General features: G+C 36.0%; 1 protein-coding gene across 1 annotated transcript; it reads right to left on the bottom strand.

Annotated features, from left to right (window-relative positions):
* Window positions 1-11,222: 11,222 nt before the first annotated feature.
* Window positions 11,223-14,924, bottom strand: LOC137738254 (sugar transport protein 13-like). Its single transcript, XM_068477883.2, has 5 exons — window positions 14,623-14,924; window positions 14,178-14,500; window positions 13,953-14,077; window positions 12,410-12,701; window positions 11,223-12,084 (listed from the first exon to the last, which is right to left on the bottom strand). The coding sequence occupies exons 1-5, from the start codon at window positions 14,750-14,752 to the stop codon at window positions 11,422-11,424; spliced, it is 1,533 nt and encodes a 510-aa protein (XP_068333984.1). The 5' UTR covers window positions 14,753-14,924; the 3' UTR covers window positions 11,223-11,421.
* Between the last annotated feature and the right edge of the window lie 10,026 nt (window positions 14,925-24,950).

Raw genomic sequence — 24,950 nt, 5'->3', positions numbered from 1 at the left:
CGGGAGGGACCAGGGAGGGAGGGAGCACTACTGGCATCAATTTGGCTTCTACGTGTGTAAGAAAAAAGAAATTGGATCACTCAATTCCCCTTAAAAAAAGTTGTTAATTTGATAATCCGACAAGTAGATGATGATATTACTATTTGTAACTTTTAGGGTTGCGTTAATTTTTGCCCTAAACATCAAAGTTACTAACTGTAATCTACCTTTAATTTATCTACTCGAATTTATTTTTCCTTAATAAATTAAAGAAAAACTAGCATAAAAATCTTTTTCTTTGGCTAAAATTTTTCTTACCTATATATATATACTTTTCAAATTTTGTATTTCTTGACAAATAAAAGGATTGAATTGAAGTTTGAAAAGAAGTTGGCTCTCCAAGCAAAGTTCTAATGTTACTTCTCTTCTCTTTTCAAATGATTCTTTTGGTCAACTATCACAAAATTAGTTAATTAATTCAAGAAAATTGTCATTAACATAGGTTATATATGAAGGAACATTACCATAAAATAAAAAAATCAAGAGGTCGGAATTCCATCATTAATCCACATGTGCAAGCCTTTGTGCTCAGCTCAAATATATCGTTCATGAAACCATGATCAATTGGTCCACACCAATATGTTGTCGATACCACATGCGTTCAAAAACTAAGGGAATATAAATCTCTTGTCATCTCTTGTCATTGTGCTATTGAAGTTAGAACACAAGTTGGAAGTGGCACATGAGCCTTTACGTAATGGACAGTTTATTTTCGTCAGATATACCGGACGATCTGTGGTCCAACAGATTGATGGACCTTGCACTACATACGCCTTATTCCTCATACCCAGATTACAAATCAATTTAATAAAAGAGAATTTTTATTAGCATTCCAAAAATCTTATTTGGCACTCCAAATTTTCTATAATGAGAAAGAAAAATACGCTTGCGAGGAGTGTAGAATGAGATTTTTGGAGTGCTAATAAAAATTCCCTAATAAAATATCACAAGATTAGTCATTGGTTTTGTATTCACGTTGGGTATGCTAGTCTTAGGTTTCAAAATTCAGATATTAATGATCGTACACACATGTTATTGTTTGAGAGACTTTGTGTCATCATGCAACATGCCTCTTTTGCTTATTGATATACATAACAAATTTTTTGAGAACAAAAATCACTATCTTATCTTCAAAGTATAACTTAATCAAAGCTTTTTAACACAGAAGTACGCTAAGTACGCAAATTATAAAGCAATGATGAGAACTGCACCAAAGTCATTTGAAGAAGAAAGATTGAACTTAAGCAACGACAGCGCACTTAAACAAACCAATAACCTAGACTAGCAAATAACTAATCGTCCAAAATACGACTCTTTTGCTCATTAATCCATAGAGCATTCCCACCGAAAGCTTTAGTACTGTACGTAGGACCCCAAAAGAACCATGATTTAACTCCATCAGAACCAAATAAAAATTAAGTTTAATAGGCAATCTAGTCATCATCTTTAAATTTCATATAATTTTCTATTAATAGTTCCATCAACCTGAATAGAACGGTATAGATATCCCATGATTAACATGTGCAACCATGCACAACTGATATATATAGAACAAATGTGCAGCACTTTTCTTCTTTAATGCCTAATAATAGAAGACTTGTATTATCCACTTCCTCTATTTCTTAATATAAAGTACATAAAAAAGAAAGACTACAAAAAGAAATTGGTAAGCACCAGCATCCAAATCTCACTGGCGTGTTTGGAATATTTTTCTATTTATCTCTCTCACATGGAAAATTAAATAGTCATACGGCCGAAAACAAATAGATAAAACAATTAGGTTATGTGCAGCTGTTGTTTCCTATACTTCTGTGATGACATTCACATGTGTCACCTAAAACATGTGATAGTGTAGTTTGGGAAAAATAGAGTATACAATGGAAGAAAGAGTCTGACCCAGAAAAAAAAAAGAAAGAAAAATTTAACCTGCTGGGGACTCCGATCATAGTCACCTTTATTTTTGGACAGAAGTCAATATTTTAGTTTGGGCAATTAGCAACAATAAGTATATATTGACATTCATAAATTATCGGTATTTATTATGTTGTCATTATATTATTGTTGTGTTGTTTTGTCATCGTTGTCGTCGTTAATATATAATTAATATGTTGTCATTAATGGAAATGATCATTTATGCAAACTAAATATCAAATATTTTCCATCCTATTTTTTTTTTAATTATTCACCCATTGCACGTGGGAAAACTTATCCCAACACCTTTAATCCAGTTAGACATTGTAGATTTCTCCCAATAGGAAGAGAAGATAGCTAATACTTTCTCTAGGTTTACAAATTTGGTTAAATCAAACAAATAATACTCGGCGGAAATCAATTATGTTTATGCATTTTGGTGCATGTTTGATCTCCACAATTTTCTTTCTCATCAAACAACTAACAATTTTTTTTTCATTAACTAACAATTTAACCCACTAATGCTATCATTTGTAAGAAAAAAAATAAAAAATAAAAAATAAAAAATTAAAAGTTTAATTAGCTAATATTGAAGTCAAATAAAAACTTTTGCAACCCTGGCCCATGCGCTAATTTTTTTTCTTTGACTTTTCATATGGATAATGCTTGTTCTTAATAACATTATATTTTAAAGAAAAATACTTTAAACTCAATAGTTTAGAAGGAAAAATCAATTGAGTTAATAATAAGGTAAGATTTCACAACTAAAATTAACATGAAAAGTAAATAGATTATGGTTTTTATTTATTTATTTGAGCTCTTGAAGTCCTTAATTTTATATAGAACTTCTAACTGTCATGGTAATTTTTTTTTTCTCTAAAACAAAAATCACTCATCAAAGTTGCAAAAGAAATGTCGACAGAAAATGACGTAACGATGACTTCAAGAAGTAAGAGGTGCAGTGAGATGGGAACATGCGTGAGAGCTAACGTATACTTTTGAGACACCAAAATGGACCGTCTTTAATTAATTAGATACTCAAATCCATGCAAATATCAAGCATTTGGGTTCCAAATTGTCTTTTTTCTAAAAGAGAAGTAGCTCGTGACGGTTTACATTTTTTTTTTTTAAATGTAAAACTTTTCAAAACTAGGATCGAAACCAGAACGTGCTGCCGTGTGTGGCATATTTTTGTTTTGGATAAGGATTTGGGAGTCAAAACTTTTGTTGTTTTCGTTTTGGATAAGGATAAAAACAAACATAAAACAGTACATTATTCACGAGAAAAATTGTCAAAGTTAAGAAGGCTTAGTACGGTTGAATGTCCCCAGCCGAAAGTTTGTGAAATATGCATGACTTTCTTACTTTCACAAAGCTTGCTTTTGTTTTTTTTTTCTCTTTTTATGGGCAGATGCAATAAAGTTTCATTACCATGAACAACCAATTACAAGGGTGCCAGTTGGTGCATATGCTTCAGTGACGAATTTTTTAATCTGGTAATTAACCCAAAACACAATTAATTTAAAACTCCTAAACAGTTATCACACAAACCACACCACTAGAACGACGAGACCCAGAATCAATATGCCCCAGAATGACATACCAATCACCAAACACACAACAAATCTGAGGAACAATTGGCAAATATATTCACCAAGGCTTTGCCAAAGGATAGGTTCTACATGCCCAGAGGAATGCTATGAGTGAAAGTAATGAGCTTAGAAGAGAGTGTTGAGCTATAAGCTCCGTTGCTGCAAGATTGAATAGTTGAGGTGTGGAAGAAATTGGTTTCTGGTTTATAGTTCTAAAAATATTCTTAAGTTTGAATTTATTCTTGTTTATAATGGATGGCCACGATTAAAATATCTAGATGGTGTATATCATGCCACTTGTCTAATTCGGATGATTTGTTTAAGTTTCCCAAGTGTAACGCACGTGACTAGCCTCTAGCTGAGGTGTGAGCTAGCAATAGCTATATTTGCTCACATTTTCTTTGTGTGAGGTTAAAAAAAAAACTGAACGAAAGAATCCAATGCAGATTCATAGAGACTTCGATTTTGCTCTTTCCCTTTCTTCTTCAACTTACCCTCTGCAACTTGGAGATCAGAAACTCTTTGATTTCTAATAATTAATCATCCAAATTTGAATTCTACTATTCTAAACACACTAACAGATTATTCAAAAGTTGCACATCGATGCACCAGTCGCTTCAAGTGGTTGTCGATCTTTTCATTTTTTTTTCTACAAAAGTGTCTGCATCTGTTAATATAAAGCAATCATAGCCTTATAATTATGTTGGAGAAGCTAGTTGAAATTCAGTTGGTGTAGTCGTTAAACTCATCGATTGAAGAATTCAAAGCATATCCAAAATGGTACATCATGAGCTAAGACATTAATGAAAATGTAACCCGTAAGAAGAAAACTTAACTAAAAAAATAACCCTAAAAAGATTGATACAAACTGTTTGGGTTAATATTTAACTTTGGGTTTAAAGGGAAGGAAGCCTAAAAGAGCTCAATAGAGGAGATTTTTCCAAGGGCCCAGAGTCAAGCCCAGATACCTGTCTCAAGACAATATAATGGCTCCTCATTAAATGCAAATGTTAGGTGCTTACAAAGGAAGTGACAACCGATGGAAGTCAACGAACTCTCGGCCCAAAAGTACTTTTCTGAATGGTAGAACATGTAAAAATACTAATGACTCACTACCCTCCAGTTACTTTTGGGCCAGAGCAAAAGCACCACAGTCGGGCTAATTCACCTATAAATAGGGGAAGAGGGCCTAGACATAAGGACACTCAACCAATTAAACAAATAAACATACAACTTGCTTCTCAGTCAAGCAAATATCCAGAAGGCTGTGTTTTGTCCAGATTCTGCACCCTTTTAGCTCTAGACTTCCTTTAGAAAGACATCTTTTGTCTATGTAAAAGCTCTGCTACCTTTTTCAAATGGTGTAGTATCGATTCTCTTGTGTAAACCCATGTACCTTTCATCCCTCTTTCAGTACCTAACCCTTTAGAATAAAAACAAAGAAATTGAAAGACGTTCAACCTTGCCTGACAAGGTGAAATCTTGCCCGCCTCTCTTTGTTTTGTCTTTCAATCAATAGATTTATTGTTATAATGTATTCCCCAGTACATATTAAGTCATTTCTAGTCTTTTGGTGATCCAAAGTTCCATCAATTCTCAAATCTGGTTCATTTAATGGTTTTATGGTCATAAGAAGATTAAAAGTGATTAAAACTGATGACTTGATCATATCTTGATCTCCGCCCTTTAAGCATACAAGATAAAGAACTAAAAGTCCTTGATCTTAAGGCACAGAAAATAACTTAACGTAGACTTAACCCATCTATGACAATCCTTTGATAACAAGAAGTCAGAAAAACTTGGGGCCCAAGTAATTGGCTTAAATACACTTGTTCTACATCTGCCATACATAGATGGTGGTGGCATGCCTTAGCACTTAGTTAGTTTTGATTGCGAGCCTCAAAGCCTACACCTAAGGCCTTACAAAGGCATATTTTAGAACTAACTTTGTCCTCCTCTTGCAGCATCTCAGCAAGCCGGAGCCTGACAATCAACCAAAGTGCCAACTACTCGGGGAGCTGTGTGCTCGAACCAGGGACCCATCCCCGTGAGATTTCCTATCCCAAACATAGTTTTGGCACACCATGTGGGATCACAAATCTTGTATGCCAAGTAGGCGAAAGAAAGAACAAACCTTGAGGAGGAGGGGAACGAAGCAAAAATCACCCCAGTGTATCCTAAGATCAAACATGGCAAATCTCCTGGAAGATTTGCAAGGAACTGCCTTGACGGAAAGCCCGACTCATTTCGAAAGATGAGGAGGGAAGGTCACAAATGAAGTCCTGCAGGTTACCATGATAGTTGTCTTGAAAAGCATGGAGAGAAATTCTCTAGAGACAAGAGAAGAAGTGAGCAAACTTTGTTCCTTGACAGGAAATCTGCAAAGAATGCTAGATCTGGGATATTCTACCCTAGAACATGATCATGGCAGAAAGATGATGAGAGAAGCCAGCCTTGTAAAGGAGCTAGTTATTCCTTTGTTTCCTTTGCTTAAGGAAAAGAGGAATAAAGAAAAGAGCAAGGACGAACCTGGAGATGATCAACCAACGTCGAAGAAAATCAGGGAACTAGAGTTGCCTGACCTCTCGTTATTTTTATTAGATAGCCAGGGGTAGTGCGGGTCAGAATTAACGCAGTCATTGAAAGAACCACATGCTAATACAAGGATTGATATTGACCATTTTTTACAAGCCTCAGTAAACATGATTAACCTAACATGGGCAGAGAAAGGAAAGGGAAATGCCATGTGGGAGGTAAAAGCGGAAAGGAGGCCAATCGATAGACCAATTGAAGGAGTTATCAAGATGCCCAAAAAGCCTAAAGCCGCCATAATCAAAAGAGCAATGCTATGTAGCAGATGTCAGTGTGAATGCAAACTGGAGGTACCAACAGTTGGACCCGTCATTGATAAAAAATTGATCAAAAGAAGGAATGAGGAAGAACATGAAAATCACATGAGCATCATGTGGGCAGCCGAGAGGGAAACCTCTAAGAATGTATTTCAAAGGTTGGGAGGAGACTCTCAGCCTAAAAACTTGTCAGAAGTGTTTAGAAACTATGAAGCTTCAGAAGAAGTGGAAGACATGGAGGCCTAGATACCAAAATGGGTAGATGTAAGGCCATCTCAGCTAGGTTATGCTGTGGGAGATGTTAGAGTGAAAGGAAATACAGTCAATCCAGTCACAAAGAAGAATCTTGCCCGACTCGGGCGGAAATGGTACATAATTGGAAGGAATGAAAGGCCTGCTAAAAAGATGAGAGACTCCATGATCAGGAAGGTCTAAAGGCAACCTATGACCTATATGAACTCTTTGAAAGTTCCCACTACTTCAGAAACCTCGGAGAATGTGAAGTTCAAAAATGTGTTTCATAATGGAGAGAATCGACCTCATTAGAGGAGTAAGAAAGAGGTGAATAAGGCAAATAACAAGAACGAAGGGGAAGGAGACCATGTGCCCTCGAACCTCTATCCTAGGAAATACAGAATATTGAAAAGAGCTTAAGAAGATATGGTGATGATACCTACTCCAGGATGAAGCCCAAAACCAATTTGTTTTGGAACTATCTCACCCGAGAAAGGGTTGCCTACACCATTGTTAGTAGATACCATCTGCGAGGTTCCAGAATAGATGCCAGACTTTGGCATAACCCAGAAAGAAAAGTTTCCAGAGTTAATGCTACCCAAAGAAGCACAGGCTTGATTAGATGAGTTTATGAACCACATCGGGGGCAAAGGGAAAGATTTACCTGGACTTAGCAACTTCCACGTAAACATGACATATGTTTTATCAGCCATGTTTTGTGCCAAGCATAACCAGCCGTCCATGATGGAAGGTGATTACTTGGCCACAGAACCAATGATGGCACATGTTAGTGTCGAAGAAGCGGGAGAATGAGAACTCAACCAAATAGGCTTGCCCAATCAATTAGGGAAGAAGCCTGAAAGAATATACTCATACAAGATGGTCTTTATTTGCCCGAGTTCGGTCCTAGCCAACCATCTCAAGCCCAACTTCCTAACACCCTTAATGTTAGAACAAAAAAGGAAAGACTAAGTGATTGCAGTTAGGTCCTTAATAAATAGATTATTGGTGTATGGGAGAGAAGAAAAACAAGAGAGTGAGAAATCAGCCAAGGAAGAAGAATAGTGGAGTGGAGAGGCTTCAAGTAGTCGAGTGAAAAGATAAGAATTTTTTGGAGAAGAGTTAGAAACAGCCATCCAAATAGTTGAATGTATATACGACTTGGAGGGACCATAAGATTTGCCTGAGACTCCTGAACTGGTTAAGTTTTTGTGTGCAGAACCCAATAAACCAGCCCGAGAAGTACAAGACCTCTTGGAGACCATTGATTTGGGAACTAGGGAGGATCCAAGACCAATACAGATTAGTGGTTTGTTGGAAACTGAGGATCAGCCAAGGATTGTCGACTTTCTGCATGAATTTAAAGATTGTTTTGCATGGCATTACACCAAGATGCCAGGTTTAGATCTAACCTTGGTGGAACACATGATGCCTATTAAGGAGGGGTTTAAACCTATTAAGCAAGCACCATAGAGGAGGTCCAAAGAAATTGAAGAAAAGGTCAAAGAAGAAATCCAAAGGTTGGTGAATGCCAGATTTATTAGGCCTGCCAAGTATGTTGAGTGGTTAGCCAATATTGTACCAGTTTTAAAAGCTTTAACTAAAGTAGTTAAATGTTGTGCTGATAGTAGAAACATTAATGCAGCCACACCTAAAGACGAATACCCCATGCCCATGGTTGACCTATCCATAGATGCAGTGGCCAAACACAAAATTCTATCTTTTATGGACGGGAATGCTGGATATAATCAGATAAAAATGGCTAAAGAAGATATACATAAAACTGCTTTTAGGTGCTTAGGCCATGTTGGAGCATATGAGTATTTGGTAATGCCATTTGGGCTCAAAAATGCTGGTGCATATTATCAAAGAGCAATGAACGCCATTTTTCATGACTTAATCGGCCATAACATGGAAGTGTATATTGATGACATTGTGGTAAAATCCAAAACTGAAGAGCAACATTTGATAAACCTCAGACAAGCCTTAACAAGAATTAGGATCCGTAAGCTAAAAATGAATCCAAAGAAGTGTGTTTTTGGAGTAAAATCGGGCAACTTTTTGGGTTGAAGCATTTTCAACAGCCCTCTTTCTCATCAATTGAATGCCCACTGATGTCAAACCTTCTCCTTGGGAACTATTATTTCATAAACCACCAAATTACACAACTCTCAAGGTCTTTGGTTATAGGTGCTTTCCTTGGTTAAAACCTTACACATCCTCTAAACTTGATCCTAAAAGCAAACCTTGTGTGTTTTTGGGATATAGCCTCAATCATAAAGGCTATAGGTGTTTGGATGCTCATACTGGGAAACTTTATATTTCCAGACATGTAATATTTGATGAACACACATTTCCATTTCATCATAACCAATCTGATGTGAGTCATCTTCCTCCAGTTCAACCTATTTCCAATTCATCCTCCATCCCAATCTCATTAACCTTTACTCATTCCTTTAATCTTCCTTCATCATATGCTTTATTAAACACTGCATCTATATCACCCTCACATTCCAATCCCTTACCTACTTCACCTACTCTTTCATCCTCAAATTCTAATCCCTTATCTATCTCATCACTTCTCCACCGTCCTCCCACTATTTCTAATATTCATCCTATGACCACTCAGTATAAGTCTGGTATTTTCAAACTTAAGGCTCTCTTAGCAACCAAACATCCTCTCCCATCTCATCCATCTTCTGATTACACACTTTCCACATATCTTCAAGCATCTAAACATTTACACTAGAGGCAAACTATGCAGGAAGAGTTAAATCCCCTGCTTCAAACTGGTACATGGTCTCTGGTACCTCCTAATTGCTCTCAAAACTTGGTGGGGGTGTAAATGGGTTTTCCGTATTAAAAGAAAACTTGATGGCTCAGTTGACAGATACAAAGCCCGCCTTGTTGCTAAAGGATTTCATCAGCAACAAGGTCTGGATTACAATGAAACATTCAGTCCGGTTGCAAAACCAGTCACCATTCGATTTCTCTTAACTTTAGCAGCTAAATTTGATTAGTTTCTCAATCAATTAGATGTCAGTAATGCATTTCTGCATGGCAATCTCATTGAGTCGGTATTCATGATTCAATCACCCGATTTTGAAGATCCTGCTCAACCACATCATGTTTGTAAATTGCATAAGTCTTTGTATAGCCTCAAACAAACTCCCAGAGCTTAGTATGCCAAGTTAACAGATGCATTACACTCTATTGGATTCTCTGGTTCACAAAATGATCATTCTTTATTTGTTAAGAAAGATGTTTCAGTGGTGTATGTCTTGGTGTACGTTAATGATATTCTAGTTACAGAACCAGATTCTATAGCATGTAAAACTATGATTTCTCAACTATGTGAGTGATTTCCTGTCAAGGATTTGGGATCACTTCATTATTTCTTGGGAATTGAGGTCAAGAGGTCTTCCAAGGGTATATTCATCTCTCAAACTAAATACATCCTGGATCTTCTCAAAAAGGCACACATGGATAGTGCCAAACCCTGTACCATTCCATTGAGCACATCTAAATTGGATCACTCTTCTCCATTACTGTCCAATCCAGAAGAATACAGGTCTTTAGTTGAAAGGCTTCGATACTTAACCTGGACTTGACCAGATTTGTCTTTTGCAATAAATCTAATTTGTTAGTTCATGCAAAGTCCACGAGAATCTCATTTCCAGGCTGTCAAACACATTTTTAGATATTTGAAGGGTTCTACTTCTCTTGGTCTCTGGTTTCCAAAATGTTCTGCACCTCTCAGTATTCATAGTTTTTCAGATGCAGATTGGGTCGGCTGCACTATAGATCGGTGATCCACAGGTGGATTCTGTATTTTTCTGGGTGATTCACTCCTAAGTTTGAGTGCTAAGAAACAACCCACCGTGGCTAGATCATCCACTGAAGCAGAATACCGATCTTTAGCTAACACTGCTACTGAATTGGCTTGGATTTGCAAATTGTTAGTCGATATTGGTCTTGTTCTTCCATGTCCTCCCAAACTTTGGTGTGACAACATATCTGCTATATCTCTTGCTAAGAATCCCCTTTTTCATGCTTAAACCAAGCATGTGGAGATTGACTACCACTACATTAGGGAGAAAGTCTTGGCCAATTCTATCACCGTGCACTTTGTCTGTACACAAGATCAAACTGCAGATATTTGTACTAAAACATTATCCAAGGATCGATTCCTTCTTCTCCGAGACAAACTTTCTCTTCGGCTACCTCAGCTTAGTTTGTGGGGGGATATTAAGGGTAGTAATGTAAAATGATGTTGAGTAGTGTTGTTAGAGTTTGTTATGAGAAGTTTGTTATACCGTACTTAGTTAATAAGATAGGTAGTTATTCTATATGTAAATGATGGTATCTATACCGAAATGTAACGTTATTCAATCAATACAATTCACATTTTTCATTTCTCTTTCTCTCTCTATCTTTCTTACTAAATCTCTCTCTAGATTCTAACAAACCCCACTGCGACGTGGTCATTACTTGATGGGAAACTGGAATAATCTTCCAAGCATTACTTTTTTCTCCCCCTATCTATATTATGTTTATTCTTGTAGTGTTGACTGTAATAGTACAGAAGCAAATTAAGCACAACAGAGAACGAAATTATTTGAAGGGAGACTGGAAATTAAACTGATAAAAAAAAAAAAAAAGTTACAATTCAAACTGTAACAATATAGAAGTGAATGCAAGCACAATCGGCGTGTAACCTACAATTGAGAAAATTAAGCAACAAAAAATTGATTGGAAAACTGCCATTCGAAGGCCGAGTGAATAAGGCCAATGCTTCAAGCATGTCCCTTCTCCTTAGGGTTATCTTCACAGTCATCCACATATCTCTTCCAAAACCAATGCTCCCTCCATACTACCTCTACCATTTCTTCAATAGGGACACCTTTAGTCTCCGGAAGTAAAAAGAACACGAAGACTGTCATGAGAAAGACCCACGCTGCGAAGAATAAGAAAATCGCAAACTTCATGTGACAAAGCATTGAGAGGAAGGCCTGTGCTATAACAAATGTGAACAACATGTTTACACACACAGTCACACTCTGCCCGGCCGATCGAGCCTCTAGCGGGAATATCTCGCTGGCAACCAACCAGCAAAGGGGCCCCCATGACCATCCAAAGGAACCCACAAAAGAGCAGATTACAACAACCACAAGAATTCCCAAGCCGTGATCGAGGTCGTTGGATTGATCCTTAAGTTTCATCCCAAGTATGATCGCAATGACGACGTGAGAGAGGAACATTTGGATGCCACCTTCAATCAAGAGCACACGGCGACCAGCTCTGTCGACAAAGAAGATTGAAATAATGGCTCCGAGGACCATGATAACACCTGTTATAACCGATGAGTAAAGGGAAGCATCATTCTTAAATCCCAGGGTTTGGAACAAAACTGGGGCGTAAAAATTGATCGAGTTAATGCCTGTGAATTGCTGGAAGAACTGCAGAAAACATTACCACATATAGAATTCAGACACAACCAAAATTCGAGAAAATTTTCTTCTGACAAATTAATTATGTTGTCAAGTTGTCAATTATAACACGCAATATATTATGCTATGAAAACCTTGGCCATTAAAAGTAGGGATATATAGATTGTTGCCCTTGAATAATGGTTTTATGTGAAAAATTCTAGTGTTAGTTTGGATTCTCATTTTAGTCCATTATGTAAGGTCCATTATTTTTTTCCCCTGGTTGACAATATATTATTCGATTAAAATACTCAGTATGATTTACATTAACCAAGGCAATTAAATACTTAATGACCTGCAAGAAAATTGTAATGACCAGTTGAGGTCTGTTTTTACGGTTGAGGAGATTTCTGAAGGGATGCTTCACTTCTTTAGCAGCGCGACTTGCCTCGAGAATCTCAAGGAATTCTGGATCGACATTCTCAATACCCCGGATCCTTTTCAGAACTTTTTTTCCTTGCTCCAACTTCCCTCGTTGGATCAAACTGTTTGGAGTGTCTGTTACAATGACAGCCCCCAATGTTAGCAAGAGTGATGGAATGCCAGCCAAACCCAGTGATACCCGCCATCCATATCCCCCTTTAATCCTGCATGTGGTAGCACAAACATTGTAGTTGGGAACTTGGAGAGAAACCGAAATACAAAATTGTAGTTGGGAACTTCAAGAAAAATCGAAATACAAAAAATTTGGTTAGGAACTTGGGATTCCTATTAAGCCCCACCCTCAGATAGATATCGATTCAAATTCTTCGGTGTGACTATAATAATGGTAATTCACCACTGTTATATCCCATGTCAAGGCCAGTTCAGAGATTTTTGAGATCCGAGGCGATGCCAAAAAATGTGCCATCACTTCATATAAAAAAAATTATTTATTTTTACACGTAAGATATTGATAAAATTATATTTAGAAAAGAACTTCAAACTCATTAATTTAGAAATACAGAAAAACTAATTTGTTTTGTATCAAGAGAAGGAAACCAAAAAACTTTGGGCTTATAGGTAGATAGATTATAAGTTTTGTCTTCCATCTGAATTTTTAAAGTGTTTTTGTATAAATCATGAGGTGTTTTTTCTTATTTACTAACTCCGTCAATATAAGAATAAAAAATAATGATATTTTCGAGTCTTTAAGGATATGTATAAGTAATGAATGGGCACCAAATTAAACCGTTTGATGACACGTCATATGATTTGCAAATTTAATCTAAAAATTTAGTCTACGCATTACCCTTTATTGAAAATTAAACTTGAATTGGAACGAATGTTTAAAAATAGCAACTCACAAAATAAATTAACAACCAGACAAAAATTTGTAAAAATTAAAAAACAAAAAAAACAAAAAAAAAACATGCACATAGCATTTCGAACTTAGGACCTCTCGTTAATTTTAAATACAAAAATTATTGCTTCTAATTAAACTTTTGATCATTTAGCCAAATTTTTTAACTTTATACTGTTATGAAAAGAAATTTTTAAAAATTGGAATTTAAATAAGCACAAATGGTGTTTTGGACTCAAGACTTCCTCATTAATTTCAAACAACAAAATCTCTTGTTCTAGTTAAATTTCTTTGTCATTAAACCAAATTTTATAAAATTATACTCTTATGAAAATGTATATAAATATGTCATACTAATAATTTTGGTGCCCCTAATTTTTTTGGGCCTCGGACGGTCGCCCTACCCTCACTGGGCATGGGCCGGCCCTGTCCCGTGTACATTAATTAATACCAAAGTATAGAGTATAAATCGTTTTCTACCTTCATGAACTAGTAATACCATGTGACAATGATACAATTACAAACAAAAGTTTCATGGGGAGATAGGCTGGCTTACTTGGCAGTTCCATAATTGATAAGTTGTGCTACAAGAATGCCAATGGTGACCATGAGCTGGAAGAGCAAGTTAAGTGCTCCACGAATTCTTGTGGGTGCAATCTCCGAAAGGAAAAGTGGTACGGCCTGTTATGGTTGAAAAAAATGGCAACACGATCAAATTATTTATCCATGAATTAAGCGATCATTAATTAGTATTTACCTGGTTAAGTAATTATGTATTTACCTGGTTAGCAAAACCAACTCCGCAACCAAGTAAGAGCCTCCCAATAATGAGCATGATAAGGTTCTTAGCTGCAGCATTAAAAATAGTTCCGGCTATGAAGAAAAACCCGGCCATCAACATGGTCATCCTTCTGCCCAGAACTCTGGTTGTGTACGACGCAAAGAAGGTTGCTGTCAATGCAGCAAGGTACAATGAAGACGTGAACAATTGCAGACCTTGATTGTCATATTTACAGTAATTACTCTCAAGTCCTGGAATTTGCTGCTTCCTATACACAACCGGGAAGAATTCCTTTAGGAAGTCGGGCATTGATGTAACACCACCTGCATTGATTGGTACATCAAATTTAAAATTAATATGTACAACAAATTTAATTTTTGATTCATGAAACAAAACAAAATTTTGCGCATATATACATGACATATTGTAGGTTTTATACAAGTACCTGAAATGCCAATATCATAACCAAACATTAGGCCTCCGCTAGCGGCCAATATGCAAGAAATGACCACAATAGGCGTGACCTTTCCTTCAAAATCTTCGCCGCCTGTCGGCCCCCCGAATCCCCCCGCCATGATTCCTACCCTTTTTTTCTTCTTATGCTTTGCTTGGTTATACCTGATTAATTCTTGAACCTAATTATGTTACAAGACGAGGTGGCCGACCGGAGTAGAGAGAAAGGAGAGAGTAGCTCGGTGAAAATGCATATGTGTGCGTGCGTGAGGGGTTTATGTATTAGACGACATCAAGGCAACCGATCGAGATTGAAAGACGTAGAAAATGGATGAATTAGTAAGTGCCACGGTCAACAGCTTTTCCCATGGCGCGACCTGCGGCTTGTGTTCATCCTTGTTGCTTGGTTAGTCATGAAGGGTACGAGAAGTTAGTTGCACCACAGTTGATTAAGTCGTTTAGAGTTATGTTAGAAGCACCACGGTTTCTAACCAGATTCTTTAGCATGCTCAACACATCATGTGGCCTTCAATTTATCAAATAACAGCTTGTCATATAATAATCAAATTAATATGTGGAGAGTACATAATTTTCCACGACAAGGGTTACATTGTGCATCTGTACTAGTCAGAAACTTGCATCTGATTCCTGGTTAATTAAACTAATTAATTGAATATGCAACGATAAATACAAGTGTAATTTTAAAAGAGTATTGGTAGGGGATCACATTCTTGTAGCAAGTAATGCCATAATAGCTGTCTCTTGGATTATGTTATTTTTAGGTTGGCTCGGCCTGTAGTATTTGAACCTATCGTAGTATTTCGTTTTAGTCTCTGGTTACACAGTTGGGGACTAAAGATTGGTCATAAATTCAATAATCAGTATTTTAATTATTTTTATAAACAAACGATATTATTTACAATTATAAAACGATATTATCTATACTAAAGGGGTCAACGAGTGGGCTAAGCTTCACAATGATTTAGCAATAATATGGTTCAAATTCGTCTTTAACTAAAATCGAATTTAACACCTCTTACTTACAAATAAAAATGAATACCACTATTTTTAAGTTAACATTTAATATTTTTTTTTGTTGGCTAAAGTGTATAGCACGCACTAAAGGCTGCATTTAATACATTTTTGTTGGAAAAAAAAAATAGGGTTTTTATCACAAGTAATTCTTGAAATTGACCAATACCATTAAGATGATCCTTAAAAATTAAAATCAATCAATATAGTCCCTAAATATGGATGTTGGAAATCAATGTGATCATTCTGTTAGAATTCCGTCAAAATTTCTGTTAGTATGCTAATTTGGCAAATATGTAGACCCCACAAATATTGCCACATGGATAAGTTATTAAAAACTTTATAAAAATTTAATTTAAAATCATTTAAAACTAAGTTCAAAATGATTAAATTGTTGTAAAATCGATGGTGTGTGCAGTGGAATAAAAGAAACAAGACACAAAATTTACAAGTTTCCTCTACAGTCAGTGTGACTGGAGTACGTCCTCGGAACAACAGTGGTGCTTCTATTATAATTTAGAATAATAAGAGTACAAAATAACTCTCTCTCTATTATCCCCTCTCCTCTTCCTCTCTTTTCTCTCTTCCTCTTCTTCTCTTTTCTCTCTTCTTCTTCTGTGTGCCTTGTGGCTTCTATACCCTCATTTGTTTTATAAGCAAAGAGAACACTATTCACTTTACAAATTTTCCACAAATGAATAGTGAAAGTACTGTGCATAAATAGTAATAGACTATTTATGTGGGCCATCCACATATTATTCACAACACTCCCCCTTGGATGGCCACAAGTCTTCGATTGACTCGTTAAAATCCTGATCTATTTTGGATGCTCCCCCTGATGAGTATCTCCCCTTGATTTCAAATCATTTAGGCTGATCGTTGATCATTCTGCTTTAGTCTCTTAGCAAGAAGAGTTGCCGAAATAGGTGTTTCACTTGTTGTTAACTTTTCACAGGCTTATTCTTGAACTGGGTTGGAGGGTCTTCTGCTAGACTTCCTCCAAAGGTTTGAATTTGCTACTTTTATCTGGAGTTGAATTTGATTCAAGGGTGGTGGACACTTGATCTTGAATGAAATTAGACCATGAGGAACTTCATGTGGCAAATGACCTTTGGCTTTGTTGGGATGAATCAACACGTGTTCGTTGCGCTTGTCTCCACATGTTTCAATGTATCATTTTCACTTGCCTTATATGTTCCCTTTGCAGAAGTGATACATTCCTTGGTTTTCTCCCATGCATGTGTGGCATCTTCTCTTGTAGTATTTTTTCACTGATGCAAGAGTGGAATGCAACCCTTGCATTTGGATGGTTCATCACTTCTTGGTGACTCATCCATGTGTGGCAGCTTCAGTGTAAATAACCAACATCATATCAACAGTTGAAAATGAGTACTCGAGAGCAATGCAAGGTAAGCAACCAGGCAAAGGTTTTGGGCAATCAATTCCATATCATGAGCTTGATTCCATGTGGCGATTGATTGCTCTCTTTCTCCTTGTCCTGCAAGTGAGAACAAGGACAAAGGAAAAGACAGGGAGATTGCATGATATGAGATACTCTTACTCTCGTCCCTGATGATATGAGATAATCTTGCTCTGGTGTGACTGGTTTTGAAGATGTATTCTTGGAGAAGAAGAAAATTGAGTATTTCGAGATGCTTTGTTGAAGATACATTCTCAGAGATGAGGAAGAGTTAGGTATTCTTGCAAATCTTCCTTTTTATGGAGAACAAAGGTTGACATATATAGAGATTTTTCAATAGCAAGTAGTGGTGTTGTGCCTTTACTCTTGTCAGCAACTGTGGTGTAATTAGAACAGTAAGATTTACGCATTTTCAACTTTGTCAGAGATCTTTGACAATATCCGAAAAAGCTGAGATTGCGTCTGAAAAATGCTAACAAACTTTATTCAGGAAAATCTGGCTTTTGAAATTCGGAGAACGGTGCCACTTCGATCTTTGAACAAGTGGCTCTGTTATCTTTTTTTTTTATAGAGACATCAATTGTGTTCAAAAGTATGCTTAGAAAGTTGCTGCCAATAGAAATTTTCCCCTTCTTGCAATTCTGAGATTTTATTTGACCTCATTTTTCCTTCATTATTTCTGAAAATGGTTTACCCATCTAACATTTGCTTAGATTTAAGTCTTAGCAATGATACAGATGAGCAACGTCAAAATAATATATGACGCCCGTCCTTCTTATCTTCTAATGGTCCTCTTACGGTTGGGGACTCTGTGATGAAGAATAACATAACCGCTATTGTGGTGGCTAGAAATCTTCTCACTCCAAAGGATAACAGAATCCTTTCAAAATGGTCTGATGAGTCAGCCATTCAAGACTCATTGGCTCTTAGTGTTCAATGTGATGGCTTTGTTTCCAATATGGGCCAACGCCTACTTACTCGAACTCACCAAGTTAAATCATTGATGGCTGAGGTGGCAAGTCTTAAACAAGAAATCAGAGGGCTCAAGCACGAGAATAAAATGTTACACGTGCTTGCAAATAATTACTCTATGAGCATGAAAAGAAAACTTGATCAGCTTTAAGAATCCGAGTCGGATTCAAAATGATCACAAAAGGTTCATTGCTAGATTCCGAAGGCAACTGATGCCTTCCCCTTCTGGTGTTTTGCCAAGTACTGGAGTGTCACATGATCAATCTCCTGTGTCTCCCCCTTCTGGGGTATTGCCGAGTACTGAGGCTTCACATAAGCAACCTTTGTGAAGCCTCCATCCTGTTTGTTTGTTTTAACTCATGTGTATGTACATGTTTGTAATTTCTCAGAGATATTAATAGATAAGCTTTATTTCCTTTAATGTATTGTGCTAAATACAATAAAGCATATACTTCACTAAGATGTGGTACTTCTAAACCAAATATCAATTTATTTTTACCTTCACAAAGATAAATGAGCATTCTTAGTGTTTTCATCATTTGAGTATTCAACTCATAATCTTCAATTCATATGATTCTTTAATATCATAAACATCATGGATAAGATTCGTGTTGGCATATTGTTCAATCTACAATTCGAGACAATATTTCTCTTAACACTTTATAATCTTTCTAGACTCTTCAGGAGTCCCAATTTAATATCATCAACTCTTGCAAAAGATTTTAGTATGTTGCAACAATATCATAATGAAAGTACTCACTAAGGCAATTTATACCATCCATTGGTATTAAGTACATATTTTATGCTTTACTCTTCCGGGGCTTACTTCAAGCAATTTGAATCCTTCAGGGATTTTCTACACTTCATGACATATTTTTCTTTGGAATTTGTGCAAAGTAATTTGCTCCCATGTATACTTGACGGATTTACTTACGGAGATATGATGTGGGCGACTCATAGCCCTTCGTATATAATTCTCCATTCATATGAACTTGTTTATAACCTTGTGTCATATCATATGAGTGTATTTCACGGTATTACAAATGCCCATATGTAACCTTCTAGGTTTAACATCTTTTGGCTATTTGTATTGCATTCAAGTATATAGGTCTATTTTTGCACGTTCTTACAAAATTTTAATGGAATTGCCTTTCTCCATTTTTGGCCAATAATTTTGTTGACGGAAAAAGAACGGAACTCAATATCAACACAGCTCATTGATGAATTTAGTAGCTACTTGTAAAAACCAAAATTACCATTGGTTATCATCAATCTATGATCCCATATTCTCATGTGCATGCGTATGCATAAAAGCTTTTCATTTCTTTTTGGATATCCATTGCCTCTTTAAGGGCATTACACTATTTCTTCCAAGATAGTCATAATTTAGAGAATGCGGATCATAACCTTCACTTGAGCATTATAGAGCTTGGATTTTAATCTCCACTTCGGGAGTTGAGTCATTGGAACCTATACGTTTATCATGCTTCATGCATAAGACATCAACATTCCCATGTCCGCGAATTGTCCTTTTTAGGACGTGTATCTATGCAACGACTGTCATGCTTACGGCATGTTGCAGTTATGCTTCGGGAATGCAATGGTTCAGTATTGTCATATTCTTCTTCTTTCGAAGGACTGAACATTTTGAGTTTGAGGGTCAGCCACACTTCAGGCGTGCAACAGATAAATTATTTACTGTGCATCATTATTTTGTCTAACAGGGACATCAATTCGTGTAGGCATATTTGCACCAAGTTTATGTGATTTCATCACTTTTGTGGTATCATTCAATTATTCTTACTTCATTTTCTCATTGATTGCTTCGTGAATCAAAATAAGACAAATTCTCTTCGTTCTTCTGGAACGGTCTTTTCTCATCATTCTTCTGGAATGATATTTTCTCATCGTTCTTCTGAAACGAAGTTATTTTCTCCCCTTAACGGCGGGAAAATTGTCTTATCAAAATGATAGTCCGCAAACCACGCTATAAACATATCCCCAATCAAGGGTTCCAAATATTGAATGATAGATGGTGTTCAACGTCAATGCCCAATTGGTGATGATGCCTCATTTCAGTACTTTGTGGCAGTGCAATAGGAATATAGATAACACAACCAAAAACTCGTAAATGTGTAATGTTTGGCTTGTTCTCAAACACAAGTTGTATTGAAAAGTATTGATGGTTGGTAACAAATTTCAATCGAACTAATATTGCATCATGTAAAATGACATGTCCCCATGTAAAAACTTGGCAATTTCATTGTCATTAGCAGAGCGCTAGTTCATCCACTTAATAAATACTGCTGTTAAACCATTTTGAGTATAGATATAAGGAATTTCTGGTCCTTATTTAATAGTCTGTAGACTGAGACTCTTATGACTTTTATTGCAATTAAGTTGAGGCATTGCGGCACTTCAAACTTACTGTACTCATCATGGAACTTTATGTCCTGATCTTGAGGATCAAGGGACTTCATGACCGATCTTTTTGTATAATGAAACTTTGGGTCCAATCATTTTATATGATGAGGATCAAGAAACTATAGGTTCTGATATGCTCAAGGAACTTCAGGTCATGTTTATACTCATCGTAACAAAAGATAAGTACAATAAATAAATTAAAGCAATAGGCGGTAATTCCAACCATAGTAAATAAATTGCATTTAAGTAAATAAAGCTTGTGACAAGGGCTTTAATTCAGCACCATTCACATAAATCAAAACTTAAAGCAGTAGGCGGTAAAACCATCCATGATAAATAAATTGCTTTAAAGTAAATAGAACTTGTGAAACACCATCTAAAAGCCTTTACCCCTTTTTTATTATTATTATTTTTCTTATTCATTCACATGGTGCACGCCCATAACCTTTTCTTTTATTCCTTTTTCACATGGTGCTACATACCATTCCAAAATGGCCCTATTTCCCCTTTTTTATTCTTTCACACGTGAATGATTGATCACTCACCTTTTTCTTTCTTTTTCTGTAACCAGAACCACACCTCTTTCATCGGCTCCCATTTTTATTCTATTTATTTATTTAGGTATGGTAATGGACTTTAAGCCATTTGGTCAGCAAAGGTAATCTCAATTGGGGCTCGCTGCTGGGATATGGGAATTTGACAGTGGAGCAAAACCAATAAACCTTTGTCGTCGTCGATCTCTTCACCAAAAAATGGTGATAACGCTTCAGGCGTTGGATATTAGATGGGGAGTCACAAAACTGGTGACAAAGAAAATGTTGGCATCCACCAGAGGATTGCAACGCCATCAAAATACGGCGGCTATGGGCACCGGGCCGAGCAACATAAGACTCAAAACTAGAATTATCTTGAGTCCTCAAGATCCGTCTAGAACAACACAATCTGGGTTTTCAAGTTTGATAAGATTCTTCTGGATCTCTAGAAACCAATTATTAGGTACGAGTTTTCTCATCTCGTGACAACTACAGGTCGTTGTAAATTTCAATTCTTATCGGAATTCGGTGGGGCGCTTCTGGTGCGGTGGGAGAGACGAAAAATGGACATACCTTTTGTTCTGTGAGATTTTATCTGACGGAGGTGAGAGGTAGATAGTGCTTCACCGGATTTATGGCGTTGTGTTTTCCATTGACATAAGAGCATCTCGTGCTGATAACGTGTTTTAAAATCGATGGTGTGTGCAGTGGAATAAAAGAAATAAGACACAAAATTTACGAGGTTCCTCTACAGTCAGTGTGATTAGAGTACGTCCTTGGAGCAGCAGTGGTGCTTCTATTATAATTTAGAATAATAAGAGTACAAAATAACTCTCTCTCTCTCTATTATCCCCTCTCCTTTTCTCTTCCTCTTCTTCTCTTTTCTCTCTTCCTCTTTTGTGTGCCTTGTGGCTTCTATACCCTCATTCGTTTTATAAGCAAAAAGAACACTATTCACTTTACAAATTTTCCACAAATGAATAATAAAAATACTGTGCATAAATAATAATAGACTATTTATGTGGGCCATCCACATATTATTCACAACATAAATAAAAAATTAAAAGTTGTTGAACAAAAACAATTAAAGCTATTACTTTCACGATGAGGAAGACTCAATTCATGCAAAGACATAGAGAGCCATGGGCAAAGGAGATCATATGCAATGACCAAGCTGAGGACGCTATCCAATCTTGTCTAAAAAATTCTTCGTTGTTAGGTTGTCTCACTGTCTCAAAATTGGGATTGGGGGTTGCGATGGGGGACTGGTGGTTGTTAAGCTTGTCTAAAAAATTCTTCGTTCTTAGGTTGTCTCGCTGTCTCAAAATTGGGATTGGGGGTTGCGATGGGGGACTGGTGGTTGTTGGCTTGGTGTCGGTCGGAGGTTGGGTTGAACGGAAGCGGGTTGAGGTGGGTTAGTGCGGTCACAATGAGGAGGCAAAGGGTCGATGATTCAACGGTGAGGGGGACGGATTGACAACAACGATGTCGTGGGAAAGATGGTGGCTTGGGGTGGGAGAGATGGCAAGAGAATTGGCAGATGATGACGATTGAGAATTAAAGTAGCACTTAATTGTTTAATTTAATTAGATGAGGCTTGAGGATTACAGATGCATCTATTTTTTTTTTGTTGAATAGCTTTTAATTTTTAATTTAATCATATTTTGAATTTAGTTTTAGTGATTTTAAATTAATTTTTATAAAGTTTTTAATAATTTATTCATGTGGTAATGTTTAATGGGTTCTTTAGATATAGGCCCTTAAAACTCTCATTTTCCAAACAAAAATCCACCTAAATTTAAACATTCAAATAAAACCCAAATTTCAAATAGCCTATCATGTAGACAAATATATGACCAACTATTACAATACATTTACAACTTATGCCACAAAATCCTAATTTACACATCCTAATTATGATGAGCAATTAAATCCATATGGATATTTTGCCTTTCTTGTATCATAAATATTAGCAACATATGTAAATTAATTTACCAAATTAAAAAAAAAAAAAAAAAAAAAAAAAAGACATCTTGTTCGGAAAAAAATAATATTGTTTGAATCATGTAATTACCTACATACAAATTAATTCACCTACATTTAAATTAATTTACCTACTTATTAATATTATACTAATTTACCTGCATTTAAATTAATTTACCTATTCAAAAAAAAAAATAGTGATATTAGATAATGTTCGAATGTTGTGGGTTTGTGCTTGTAGGCAATTAAATAAACTTTTAATCTAATGCACATAAATCATGTAGGTAAATTAGACCCTTTAAATTTTGGTTTGATGGAATAGGTATATTAGACTATTTTGTAGGTAAAATTTGTGTGGAACATATAGCTTTTGTTTTGTGTAATAGGGATTGGAGTATTAGCCGTTTATTGTTGTGTTGGTAGGTAAATTAACTTATATATTTAATGCACAAAATTATGAAATTAGTATTATTATTTTTCAATTGGCACGTTATAACAATTTGAAAGTTAATACATTGAATACACAATGAATGGCATGAAGTATTTTGTAAAATATATATAATTAATTAAATGGATATAACAAGTAGCTGATCTAAGAACCCCATCAAAGTATTAATAGGAGTAGTTTAGACATTCGGAAAATACACAATCTGAAAAGTCAAACTTAATTAAAGAATTTATTTAGTTGGAGGCTAGTCAATGTGCTTTATTCAAGAAAACAAAAGGAGACGGGTTTCAGGAGTAATATCAAATTTTCAGAATATTTAATAGACTTGTAGGTTCATATATGTGCCAAATCAGCATACTAACATAAATTTTGATGGAATTCTAACGAGAGGACAACATTGATTTGCAACAATCATGTTCAAAAATTATATTGATTGATTTTTATTTTCAAGAACCATCTTAATAATTTGCGTCAATTTCAAAAACTACTTGCGATAAAAAAAACCCAACAAAATATGTATTTTCGTACTGTCAACTTTTGATGTCTTACATAGCAAAGTTTGTTTGTCAAAAGTCAAAAGGAGTGTCGAGTTTTTTAAGTCAATCAGAAAGTAATGTAAACTTGTCTTTGTAAGCTTTAGTTTTCCTTTTAGTTGAACGTTGACACAACGACACGTTGTTTTGCTCACTGTTCTAAAAATTCTCGCCTAGCGCCGTTTGGGTTTTGCCTAAGCACTAGGTGGCTGGTTACCGCTCTGATTAATGCCTAGGCATTTGAAAATTAAGAAAAGGTCCATAGACCTACTGAGGCGCCCACCTAGACCACTTAGGCACCCGCCCATACTAGCCTGGGCATTGACTTACTTAGGCAGAAAATAGATAACTTTCATTTTGTATTTTTTTTTTCAATAAATTGTAAGAGACTTGTTGAATACTTAAATGAGCACACATTATATGTTTGTTCCTCATGTTTTCATTATGTTCCAATACTTCATAATATATGTGTCATTCTATTTTGTAGTTTATGATGAAATTATATATATTTTATATATAAACATATACTTATTTACATGAAATATAATGGATTTAGTTAAATTCACCTAATCCGCCTAAACCCCGCCTAATCGCCTAGGCGCTAGGCCCCAATTCACCGCTCGACTAACGTCTAGCGTATTTTAAAACTTTGATTTTGCTAAATTTTGTATTGCTTTTCTGTCACGTTTGTAATTGAGAAATTGCATTCTCGAGAGACGGAAGTGATAACAGTACCTATGAGACTGGACTTTTAAAAACTTGATCACGAACCATTGAACGTGGCTTCTTTCCAGCACCGGTGTTATCAATAGGGATGATGTACGCGAAATTCTATAAATACTAAAACTCAGTGCAATAGTTTTGCAGTAAAATGACTGAATTGCCTCCGTCTTTTGCATTCCTCATCGTTGTTTTTTTTTTCGGTCTCAACAGTAAAATGATTAATTTGGCCACGTGTTGGCCATCTGTTATTCC

The sequence above is a fragment of the Pyrus communis genome, chromosome 13 (genome assembly GCF_041283825.1).
Source record: "Pyrus communis isolate YQ-2024b chromosome 13, ASM4128382v1, whole genome shotgun sequence".
NCBI classification, from domain to species: domain Eukaryota; kingdom Viridiplantae; phylum Streptophyta; class Magnoliopsida; order Rosales; family Rosaceae; genus Pyrus; species Pyrus communis.
The sequence above is the reverse complement of the archived record's forward strand: the minus strand, read 5'-3'. Positions and strand labels throughout refer to the sequence as shown.

Excerpts from the sequence above, each read along its gene's own strand:
- LOC137738254 (XM_068477883.2), bottom strand. The coding sequence starts at position 14,752 with ATGGCGGGGGGATTCGGGGGGCCGACAGGCGGCGAAGATTTTGAAGGA. Across the intron at positions 14,078-14,177 it reads GAGTTGGTTTTGCTAACCAG|GCCGTACCACTTTTCCTTTC; the intron begins GTAAATACATAA and ends CAACCATAACAG. Across the intron at positions 12,702-13,952 it reads ATCAATTATGGAACTGCCAA|GATTAAAGGGGGATATGGAT; the intron begins GTAAGCCAGCCT and ends TACCACATGCAG.